Consider the following 12,375-nt stretch of genomic DNA (forward strand, 5'->3'; position numbering starts at 1 on the left):
CCCAGGAGTTCTATGTTACAATGAGCTATGACTGCCCTGCCACTGAAACTCTAGCCTGGGCCACAGAGTGAGATACTGTTTCTAGAACAAATGCAAAAAAGCACTGTGAAATTTATGTTTTAATTTTGAGTGTTATATTTTAGTGACAGGCTTCTTTCGTAAAGTAGAACTACCATGTTAAGTACCAACAAAGCTGATAAAATGATGAGAGATGTTGATAAACATTTTGCAACTTAAAAGCCACTAGATCAAATGTTTGCTTTTTGATTTCAAGGGTGATGGAGGTAAAGTGATCAGAATGTATAATATGGACATTTGCCCAGGCAAAAAATGTTATTAAAGCAAAACATGAACTAGCCATACACGGAAAAGAAAGAGCAGAAAAAGACAAGACAGCACACTATATTTTTCCTCTTAAAATTCAATGTTATAATTAAACGATTGTTATCTGAGAATAAAGTTAGCTTCAGCTTTCTAATGGATGTGTTCCTACATCTATAAATCAGTATGAAAAATTATTCTGAAATGCACACTGCAAAATGGTGATAATATGAAAGTTACCTGGGAATTAAATCAGAACTGTCTCCATATGACTATTTCCAAGTCACAATCACAACTTTCTTAATAGCAATGGTTATATATACGGCCAGAGAGTATTCAGTTTAACAGTAATGTCTTGATCATATAAAAATAGCAAAGCATAAACCTAGTACAACAATGTATTATTTCTGATTGCCAAATGTGCATAAAACTATAAAGATATTTTTTTCAGCCTGAGTGACAGAGACTTTGTCTCAAAAAAAAAAAAAAAAAATTTGCATGAGTATAACGAATTTAAGATGTCTGAACATGAACAAAAATGCTAACCTAAAATTTGAAGTATTTTAATAAAAGTTTTTGGGGCCTAGAATAAGAAATAACAGAATAATAATATTAAGAATAAGTATGTAAGTATCAGTTATCAAGATGTATTTCCTGATGCAACAGCAAAATTCATGGTAAGTTCTGGCTTTTGCTATAGATGCAGGTATAGACATAGATTGCCAGTGTTACATGGATTCTCAGCATAAAACTAAAACTTAAGAACTAAGTCCATGTTTATTAATAGCAATAACAATCAATTATCCAATATCTAACGCTGTCAGGTAGCAAGCTACACATTTGTAGATAATTAAACAATTTACAGATAAGGAAACAGTTCAGTGAAGTAAGTCCATCAAGACCATGCAGCCTGTAGTAGGTGAGTATACTTGGAAAGGAAGTCTGACACTTAAAACTCATGCTTGCTCCTAATTTCATTTCATTTCTTTTCTTTGGAGACAGGGTCTTGCCCTTTTGCCCAAGTTGGAGTGCAGTGGCATGATCGCGACTCACTACAGCCTCTGCCTCCCAGGTTCAAGAGATCCGCTCGCCTCAGCCTCCTAAAGTGCTGGGATTACAGGAGCATGCCACCACATCAAGCTAATTTTTGTATTTTTAGTAGAGGCAAGGTTTCACGATGTTGCCCAGGCTGATCTAGACTCAAGGGATCCACCCAGCTCTGCCTCCCAAAGTGCTGGGATTACAGTTGTGAGCCACTGTGCCAGGCCAATCTCTTTCTGTGTACAACCAGGAAGAAAAAAATGTGGTAAGAATCAAGTACTTTTTCTAACCTTGATTCCATCTAAGTTAGATTAGAAATGAGATCTTATAACCCAGTATACAACAGACTTTTACTGACTGTCCTATTTTCAACTTAGAGGTAGAACAGCAATATTTAGGTTCAGGCCTGGCTCTGTCCCCTATTACACTGCGACTCAGTCATTTCCCTCAGACCGTTTCCTTAAATATAAAAGAAACAAAATAGAGAAAGTCGTGGCCTAAGATTCACAGAAAAAAAAGAGTCCAAATTAAAAATAAAATTATGTGGTCCAATCCACCCCCTTTCTAGTCTCATCTCTCAATGTACTAGGACACACAAGCCAAGTGAAATCAGTTTACTTAAAACATTATCTCTGTTCCTGTTTTATGCTTTTACAAAACCATGCTGACTGCAAATATGTTGTACTCTACTGCCCCACCCTTTCTCAAAGAAACCCACAACTATCTGCCTCCTAATCCAAAAATTGTATTTCCTCTGTGAAACACACTACCCCATGAACTGGGATATCTGGCTGAATGCTTACAGTATTTGGTTATATTCTGATGTGGCTTGATCCCAAACTAGATTATAAATGAATACAGTAGGGACTAGTTCTTCTAGCTTGCAACGTAATAGATACATGTTTTTGAAAAGTGTGGGAAACACCCTCTGAAGTCTTATGATGGTATAGAATCAACCAGACCATTTGCATCAAATTTTATATTCAACAGACTTTCTATTGTAATAAACACATACTATGGCAACATTTTCAGGCATTTGGCATCAAAGCAGATTATCTATTTGTGCAACAAAACTGCATGCCTATTACATGCCAGGAACTGTGCACTTTAGCCATAAAGATGAAAAACATTGTATCAAGATCTCATATGCTAATGGAAAAGAGGAACAGGAACATGACAGCATAATAGGAACACATGTAACAAATAAAAGGGAATGTGTTATTTTCTGGACCAAAAAAAATTGGGCTTACAAGTCCATAATTGCTCCTGAAAGGTTTTATATCTAATTTAATTCTTAACACCACTATATAGTTAATATTTTACCAATTGTATGGAACACAAAACTAAGTCCCAGAAAGCAAACTACCTAAAAGTCTTCCTTGGAGTGGAAAACCAGGTATTCAAACTTGGATTATTCTGGTTTCAAGCAGTGTTCATGATGTTCCTAACACTTTGGGAGGTTAAAGCAGGGGTCAGATGAAGGACCTGGCACGTCACAGTGTGTTTTGACTTTACCCTCAAATCTCTGGTGAATGAACAGTGCTTTAAAAGATTTTCTGGAAACATATTTTGGAAAATGTTTGATTTTACGAATTACCCTGGAAAATGGTTTTAATCATTATCTAAAAAAAGTTTTGAGATAGAATCTTGCTCTGTTGCCCCGGCTGGAATGCGGTGACGTGATCTGGGCTTACTGCAACCTCTGCCTCCCAGGTTCAAGCAATTCTCTCACCTCAGCCTCCCAAATAGCTGGGATTACAGGCACGTGCCATCATGCCTGGCTAATTTTTGTATTTTTAGTAGAGACGGGGTTTCGCGATGTTGGCCACACTGGTCTCTAACTCCTGATCTTAAGTGATCTGCCCGCCTCAGCCTCCCAAAGTGCTGGGATTACAGTTTTAACTTTGTTTAGTTTGAGGCACTTCATAGGACAAGTAATGTATTTAGTAATTTCAGTTGAGTTCAGAGATGACAAGTTCTAGAGTCATCGACAGGTAAAGGTATGGGAATTGATTATTGCAGTTAGTAAAATGGATAACTTAACATTGGTGGGGACACAACACTGGGAAATTCAACATTTAAGAAGCTGAAGAAACCACCTAGAAAAGGGTATTAGCATAAAAGCAAAGGAGTTTTAAGAGAATATATTCTTTTTTTCTTTTGAGACGGAGTTTCTTCCTGTTGCCCAGACCGGAGTGCAGTGGCGCTTCTCGGCTCACTGCAACCTCTGTCTCCTGGGTTCAAGCGATTCTCCTGCCTCAGCCTCTTGATAGCTGGAATTACAGGCGTGCGTCACCACGACCGGCTAATTTTTCTATTTTTAGTAGAGACAGGGTTTCACCATGTTAGTCAGGCTGGTCTCGAACTCCTGACCTCGTGATCTGCCCACCTTGGTCTCCCAAAGTACTGGGATTACAGGCGTGAGCTACCATGCCTGGCCAAGAGGATATATTCTTAGGAATCAAATGCTATGGTTTATATAAGACCACCCGGAGCTCATAAAAATACAGAACTTTCGGCTGGGCATGGTGGCTCAAGCTTGTAATCCCAGCACTTTGGGAGGCCAAGGCGGGCAGATCACAAAGTCAAGAGATCGAGACCATCCTGGCTAACGCGGTGAAACCCTGTCTCTACTAAAAATACAAAAAATTAGCCAGGCGTGGTGGCGGGTGCCTGTAGTCCCAGCTACTCAGGAGGCTGAAGAAGAAGAATGGCGTGAACCCAGGAGGCGGAGCTTGCAGTGAGCCGAGATTGCGCCACTGCACTCCAGCCTAGGTGGGAAACAGAGTGAGACTCTGTCTCAAAAAAGAAAACAAAAACAAAACCCAGAACTTTCATAAAATATTATAAATGCAAATAACTGCATGTTTCTTATTCCTCTGAAAAATAAAACTTACCTACATGGGCAGAGTTTGTGGAGAAAGGGAACTAAGTTAACCCTTAGATACTTTTAGACGAATCCTTGACTTTTGATGTCATTTGTAAAATCTTTTTCAGTCATTTAACTTTTTTTTTTTTTTTTTGAGATGGAGTCTCACTCTGTCGCCCAGGCTGGAGTGTAGTGGCCGGATCTCAGCTCACTGCAAGCTCCGCCTCCCAGGTTTACGCCATTCTCCTGCCTCAGCCTCCCAAGTAGCAGGGACTACAGACGCCTGCCACTTCGCCCGGGTAGTTTTCTGTATTTTTTTTAGTAGAGACGGAGTTTCACCGTGTTAGCCAGGATGGTCTCGATCTCCTGACCTCGTGATCCGCCCGTCTCGGCCTCCCAAAGTGCTGGGATTACAGGCTTGAGCCACTGCACCCGGCCTCATTTAATTTTTTTAATGCTGCAATCAAAGCTATCTAATGTGTCCTCTTACCCTTTTAACTTCCATTTGCCCTTTCACTGGCCATACAGTGGGAGCATGGAACAAAACAAAGAGAGTTCGCCACAGAAAGTCTGTTGTATAGATGTGGTCAGATAAGTTGTGCATGGGACACGGGAGAGATGCCTAGACTACCACAATATTGTTATCAAATGAACCAGAGAATAGTATTTTTGTTGCCTTTTCGAGTTTTTCATAGAATGAGGAAAACCAATTAAACATTTCCTATTTAAAGTAAGTGTTCTTCAGGAATGAGGTTATCACCTTAGCACAGCCTTCCTTCATGAAAAATTTAAATACTAGAGATAAGACTAAACTTGAGGAACAGGTTCTCTCTTAACCTAACAACATTAAAACTTGTCAGAAATCCAATAGGGGTCAGGCACTGGGCATAATGTATAGGCAATTATGTGTGATGGAGAGGTGTAAATAGGCTTTATAGTACATTCACTTTTGTTTTTTGTTTTTTTTTTTTTTTGAGACAGAGCCTCCCTCTGTTGCCCAGGCTGGAGTAGAGTGGTGTGATGTAAGCTCACTGCAACCTCCACCTCCCAGGTTCAAGCAATTCTCATGCCTCAGCCTCCTGAGAAGCTGGGATTACAGGCGCCACCATGCCCAGCCTGGACTCACTTTTCTATGTTAAAAGGAGGTTTACAAATTCCTGAGAGTTTAGTTGCTAAATTCTGACCTAGCATATAATAATTCAAGTGTTTAATAAATCAGTAGCAATTTTCCCAAATCCAGAGTTTGATATGGAGCTAAACCATGTTATGAGCTCACCCATCATTCGAGTTACTTTGCCCCTTAGGAATGAAGTCACTGGAATTAGAAACAACCTGGTTTGAGAGGGTTAAGTGGTACACCGTTTTCACAAATTTCAGAAATAATTTATACTACTTTACTTTCTAAGGAAGGTGGAAACCTAAAGTGGGTGAATAACTGAAAACTTGGGATATTCTTTATTTTCCTATAGGTGGGGGTCTTGCTATGTTGCCCAGGCTGATCTTGATCTCTTGGCCTCAAGTGGTGATCCTCCCACCTAAGCCTCCTGAGTAACTGGGACTACAGGCGTGTGCCAGACACCTGGCTAATTTTTTTAAAAAAACTATTTGTAGAGATGGGGGTTTTATCACGTTGCCCAGCCTAGTCTCTAGCTCCTGGCCTCAAGCAATCCTCCTGCCTCAGCCTCCTAAAAGTGCTGGGATTACAGGCTACCAAGGGTGGCCTTGCAATTTTTTTTTTTTTAAGACAGTGGTGTGATCTCAGCTCACTACAACCTCCACCTCCTCAATTCAAGCGATTCTCATGCTTCAGCCTTCTGAGTAGCTGGATTATAGATGTGCACCACCATGCCCAGCTAATTATTTCATATTTTTAGTAGAGACAGGGTTCTGCCACGTTGGCCAGGCTGGTCTTGAACTCCTGGCCTCATGTGATGCATCAACCATGGCCTCCCAAAGTGCTGGGATTATAGGCATGAGCCACAATGCCCTGCCAGCAATTACTTTCAAATGCTATCTATCATTTGTGGGCATTAGATAATAATCTAACAATAAAAGGTAATGCTTAGGATAGTTACAAATAAAATAATTTCAAAATTATTATTATAAAGCTAATCAGACTTAGTTTAAGTATGTTGTGCACTGGCATATAATCTACCTTAAAAAACAAATGCAATCAGTTCCTTTTCCTTGGCCTAAAATGTAGACCTAAGATCTCAGCTTGCTTGCTAAATTTGTCTCCTATTAAGACTGAATCTACCCTGTTTTGACTTTTGTCTCTTATTAAGACTATCAAATGTCAATTATTTTTCTTGAAAGTCAATTCCTTCTTTTTCTTTATACTCACCCAGGCAACCAGTACGGATGTTTCTGTAGTATCTTATATTCCTTCTTTATCACTCCTACTGATTCAGGCTCTTCTTGCTACATTGAGGGCTCTAAAAGCCAGTCTCTTCTTCTCCTGGGTTGAAGATAGGATGTTTTAAAATAAGTCTTTCTCTGTCCTGTGCCACACCTCAAAAAGTTTAGTCATCAGCCAGGCACGGTGGCTCATGCCTGTAATCCCAGCACTTTGGGAGGCCAAGGTGGGCGGATCACCTGAGCTCAGAAGTTCGAGACCAGACTGGCCAACATGGGGAAACCCTGTCTCTATCAAAAAGACAAAAATTAGCCAGGCGTGGTGACAAGTGCCTGCAATCCCAGCTACTGGGGAGGTTGAGGCAGGAGAATCGCTTGAACCCAGGAGGTGGAGGCTGCAGTGAGCCAAGATCGCACCACTGCACTCCAGCCTGGGCAACAGAGCGAGACTCTGTCTCAATTAAAAAAAAAAAAAGCCAAGTCATCCTTCAGACAGTGTAAGTAGGGCAAAGATTATCAACTTTGGTAAGGTCAGGGAGACAGATGTTAAAGTTAATGCTCTGCCACCTTGGGCAAGATTATGTATAAAGCATATACAACAGCATCCAACAGTTCAATGTATTATGAGAGCACTCTCTTTTGTGGGGAGGGAAGTCACACCAGCAGTTAAGGATTTCTCATCTGGCCTTAAATCAAGACTTTCCAGTAATTCCCCTGTTTTCTCATTAATGTCACCAAGGACCTGATGTGGCATTACCTTGCTAATTAAAAAAAAAAAAAAAAAATCCCAAACTCTGTTATTTTTACATCAAACTATACATAAAGAAATGGAAGTAGCACTAAAACTGAGCTAAGTTTAGGCTGGGCACAGTGGCTCACACGTGTAATCCCTGCACTCTGGAAGGCTGAGGCAGGTGATCCTGAGGTCAGGAGTTCAAGACACCAGCCTGGCCAACATGGCGAAACCCCATCTCCTCTAAAAATACAGAAATTAGCTGGGCGTGGTGGTGCGCACCTGTAGTTCCAGCTACTCAGGGGCTGAGGCAGGAGAATCACTTGAACCCAGGAGCTGGAGGCTGCAGTGAGCCAAGATCGCACCACTGCACTCCAGCTTGGGCAACAGAGCAAGGCTCTGTCTCAAAACATAAAACAAAACAAAACTCAGCTAAGTTTAAACTGGTAGAATAGAGTCTGGAAGAAATAAATTAGTAAGTAAACATTTCCTTGCTAAACAACTCTAAGGGAAAAACCAGGATACAGTTTTAAATTTGGGACAAATATTAATCAATATACTTTGAGAGGGGCACTTAAAAATACTCTTTTCAGGATGAGAAATACTAAGGCGATATGTTCTCTAAGAATAAGTTTCTATAAAATCTAACTTAGTTTAGGCTTAAGTTGTACGAAATACCTTTTGTATTAGGTTGATAACCAATTTAGTTTATTAGGAATGGTACTATATAAAAGATATATGCTGACTGAAAGCACATTTGATACCTCAAAATACAATGCTGACAACGCCACTTTTGCAGTGTGCTTACAAAGGAACAAAAAACAAAACAAACCCCAAAGGCCATTTCTTTCCCAAATAAGAAATACAAATGCAGGATAAACTTCAGTGCTTGCAGCAAAAGTAGGCATTAAAGAAAATGCTATAAAATATATTTCCTTAAAATATCCAGCGCAGTTTTTTTTTCTTCTTCCCACCTTTTTGGGGCAGAACTATCTCTGGGCCATTAGCAGTCTTCTCTCTTGCCTGGAGCCTCCCTAACCTTCCATCTCTTATCCAAATTGTTGATCAAAAGAGCACTTTAAAAAGAGTTTAAAAGCCAGTATTTACAGTTTATAGACTGTACAGTTAATATTATCAATCTCTAAAAAACCATGTATACATGAATGTCTATCAAGTGTCAAGCACTAGGCTGGGTTATCAATGTAAAGAACAACACATTTACTTGGGAGTAGGGATTCTGTCGAGTTTCAAGAGGCAAAGAAAAGGCTCAAATTGTGTTATCCAGAAGTGAGAAAGACGCACTCCAGGTAGTAGACAAAAGCACAAAGGTATGAGATGGCATAGTACTTTTGAGATGGCGTGCATTTTAATTGTAGCACATCAGAAGATATGCTATGTGAACCTAGTAAGCTTATCGCAATTGCAATGTTCCAAAGTTAAGAGACAATGATTTCAACAAAAATAAGGAAAAGAAGGTTGGGGTGTAATTTACTCAAATAATTTTGTGAGGGGATGGGGAAGAAATTTCTTAGGAAACAAGTACCAAGCTTAGTATTTTCATTTAGCTCAGAAAGCCTGCGGTCCCCAGTAAACTTTTACATTGCCTACCTGTAGCTCTGAAGCTGGCAGAGCTAAGATGGAGGTGAAAATTGGAGAGGTATTGGAACCTAACAGGCCCAAATGAAATTGCCCAGGCAGAATACATGAATGTGTGAAGGCAGTCAAAGAAAAGTAATTCCAAGTATGAACAGTACTTGAAATGCCATAGGAAAGTCAAGAAAAACTGAGAGCTCAAGAAGTTCGTGGATTTGGCAATCAGGAACAATGAAGGCACACTCTGATTAAAGGCACAAAACAAGGAAAGGGTGTTTCCATTCGCTTGGAAAATGGACTCTTTTCCTTATTAAGGCATGGTGAAAGTAGAAACATTCTGAAAATTACCTTAAAATCTACTGACTTCACATTTAGTTCCTTTTTTAAGCAGGAATAAAAACTGCTATGAAGGAAGGGGAGACATCTTACACGTAACAAAATAACCCTTGAAGACATTCAAGAGTTCTTAATGCTTTCTATTCAGAGTGGACCTAATTACATTCTTTGTACTAATTATTTATAGTTCATCCACATTCAGTTGCTTAATAACTGAAAAAAGAAATCCACAAAAACTAGTGAGGATTTAAAGATACACAAACGAATTAAAAACCCAATCTTGTTTTCAAACTACCAAGAGCCTACAACTAAGCCTTAATTATCTGAAATAGCACAACCTTGACCTCAGGTTCTTTTCAGGTCCAGCAATCATTTTCTCCTAGCACCAAGTATAAGTGCTCCATCAAGAAGTAGGCCAGATTTTAGCTGCAAATGTGTTTGTTGAGTAACTCCCCACCCTCTACACCACCCAAAAGGAGAAGCCCTTTAAAAATTTTCGCTAGTTTTGACTATTATAGTTTGGCCAAGTGGGAAAAACAAAAAACATATTCTACCTTACTGAATATGCCAAAATAGCCCTTACAAACTGCTGGATATTTTCTCCTATCGAAGTTTCAAAAGCTAAAAGTATAGTTTGTACTACTACAAAAGTGCTTCAAATGTCATGATGCAGGAATCTTAAGGAATAATATTCACCGGAAGTGCTTATAATTGCGTTTTATTTTTAAAAACTACAAAAGGGCAACAGAAAGAAAACACACTAAAAGTACTGAAAAGTCTTACAACTTCATACAGTTTAAAACACAAGCCACCTGGGGCGGTGGCTCAGGCCTGTAATCCCAGCACTTTCGGAAGCTGAGGCGGGAGGATCTCTACAGTTCGAGACCAGCCTGGCCAATATGGTGAAACCTCGTCTCTACTAAAAATAAAAAAATCAGCCGGGTGTGGTTGTGGGCGCCTGTAATCCCAGCTACTTGGGAGGCTGAGGCAGGAGAATCGCTTCAACCCGGGGAGGCGGAGGTTGCAGTGAGCCTAGATCGCGCCACTGCACTCCAGTCTGGGCACGACAGAGCGAGACTCCGTCTCAAAAAAATAAATAAATGAATAAATAAATAAATAAAGCAAATTCCACCGACAAAACTATATTCTTAAGGGATGTACTGATAGGAAACTGGAATAAAGAACAGGAAGTACAGAAGGAACAGTCTGAAAAGGACCCTTGTAAAGGACCCTTCAGATGCCTGCTTGTGCCGTTTAAAAGCAATTAGTGTTCCTGGGTGTTATTTACACCTTTACATTTGTTTCCAAACTTTGGAAATACTTTTCTATTCCAATCTGAGAAACTGTTTCCTCAGAAATTAATCGATCCTCCTTGACGTTGTACCCCCAGAAGCTAGTTTACCCCTCACTAGGCCTCGCAGTGACCCTCAAGTACTCCTAGTTGATTCCGAGTCCCACGTCAGAGAACTACCACCTTACATAAGTATACTTTGCGGGGAGAGAGGCAGATAAGAAAATAGGGCGCCAAACCTTCTCCACCAACAGCCGTCACACCCCACGAGGAGTGTCCTGCGGGGGCTTTCCCCTGGGAGCCGCAGCTGTTCTGCCGTATGGGGGAGGGAAACGCTTTCCAACAGTCATCTCTTCCTCTTCGGGCCGCCAACGCCGACCGCACCACAGTCTCCTCCGCCCAAGCCCTGTCCCCTCCCCCGCCCCGGCCTGGGTCGGAGCCAAACCCCACAGGAATGCAGCCCGGTCACATGCGCTGCGGCGGTGGACGTGCCTCTCCCCCCGCGCCCCAAGGAGACCCAGCGCCATCTTGCCCTGACGCAGTTACAAAAGTCAAGGGAGAAATCCTGTCTCCTCCTCCGCGCCAGCGCCCCAAAGTTTCGCAGAGGCCGAGCCGGGGCCCTCACCTCGCGCAGGGACAGGAGAAAATGGTCAGGGAAGAGCCTTGCGATTCCCTTCGCCACTGCTTGGCTTCCACATCGGCCGCGGCAACAACGATCGCCATCGTCACTTCTCCCTCTCTACCTTTGCAACAGCCTCCCCCTACAGCTTTGGCCCCACCCGCTGCTGCAGGATGAGGTCATCGCCAGCCAACCACGACGCGCCCGACAGGACACATCAGGCGCCGATTGGCTGCCGAGACCACCTCTGCCTCTCCCCACTCCGTTCCCCCCTGCGCTCCGGGTCGCTGCGGGGCAAGGGGAAGACGCAAACCATTTCGGGGAAAGACCCCGAAAACAAGAGCCGGAATCGCCGTGTCATTTTAGTGGGGAAACCCTTTTATTCTTTGGTCTCCCCCTTTTTTCTTCGAGATCACTGTCTCCCTGTCCCTCCCTCGTTTAATCACCGCCACATAAAGGAATTCCCACTCCCCTCCCCGCACATTGTCCCACCGGTGGGGAAATCCTTCCCCGAGGCCAAGAGAAGTATAGGAGGCAGCGACGGCAACTGCACCGACGGCAACGGCAGCTTTTTACCCCGAAACACGGTGGCAGGGAGGCGGCGTTGACGGTTGCTGCATTTTTCCTGCTGCTTCTCCCCCCGATCTCTTCCGTTTCTTGCTCCTCCATCGAGACAGCGCTGGACTCGCCAGCTCCGCTTTTATCCGGTGCCCGGAGCCTGCGCACTGGAGCCTCCTCAGCCCCTAGTGGGCGTCGAGTGACACCCCAACCGGGTTCACCCAGCGCCGGAGGCCAGACTGGGCTTGGGGGAGGAGGGGGAGAGGGACGGGGAGACGGGACTGGGGTTGTTTGGGAGGAGGAGAAAGTGTATCGCTTTCGAAGGGTGACGGGAGGGAGTTCGTTCCCAGGCCCTGCTGTCCTTGTCCGTGCACCCAATACTGGCATGCCCAAGCTCACCTATATCCAGATTTGAGGGCCACTGGGGGAAAGGGGGAAAGAACTAGTCCCACCGAACACCGACACTTCCTCAAACCTTCGGTGGATTGTTGAATGCATCTGTTGTCAGAAATACAGAGATTCCGTCCCCCTCACCGCCTCCAGTTTGCTATCTTCGAGCCTCCGCTGAGAGGCAACGGCGGGCGGCAGCCCACAAGCAAAATGGCGCCGGGCAGCTTCATCCCCTCCCCCTCTGCCCCTGCGGAGCGGGACGGGCGGGC

At 42.9% G+C, this 12,375-nt stretch overlaps 1 protein-coding gene across 3 annotated transcripts in view; it reads right to left on the reverse strand.

Moving 5' to 3' along the window:
• The window catches only part of LOC108531291 (CASP-like protein 4A1), a 39,536-nt gene extending 27,170 nt beyond the window's left edge, over positions 1-12,366 (reverse strand). Inside the window, exons 1-2 of one of the 3 annotated variants that reach the window (XR_001886124.1) lie at positions 11,735-12,366; positions 6,576-6,689 (exon numbers count right to left, since the gene is read on the reverse strand). Coding sequence is in view for 2 of the 3 variants with exons in the window: in XM_017874649.1 (XP_017730138.1) it covers positions 6,639-6,689; positions 11,735-12,103 (420 nt within the window). In the remaining variant the exon portion in view is untranslated. Of the gene's footprint in view, positions 1-6,168; positions 6,690-11,734 lie in introns of those variants that run through there. The other 2 variants (XM_017874649.1, XM_017874648.1) reach the window with 2 other exon arrangements.
• Positions 12,367-12,375: the final 9 nt, after the last annotated feature.

Source organism: Rhinopithecus bieti, unplaced genomic scaffold (genome assembly GCF_001698545.2).
Source record: "Rhinopithecus bieti isolate Rb0 unplaced genomic scaffold, ASM169854v2 scaffold_7414, whole genome shotgun sequence".
In the NCBI taxonomy this organism is placed as follows: domain Eukaryota; kingdom Metazoa; phylum Chordata; class Mammalia; order Primates; family Cercopithecidae; genus Rhinopithecus; species Rhinopithecus bieti.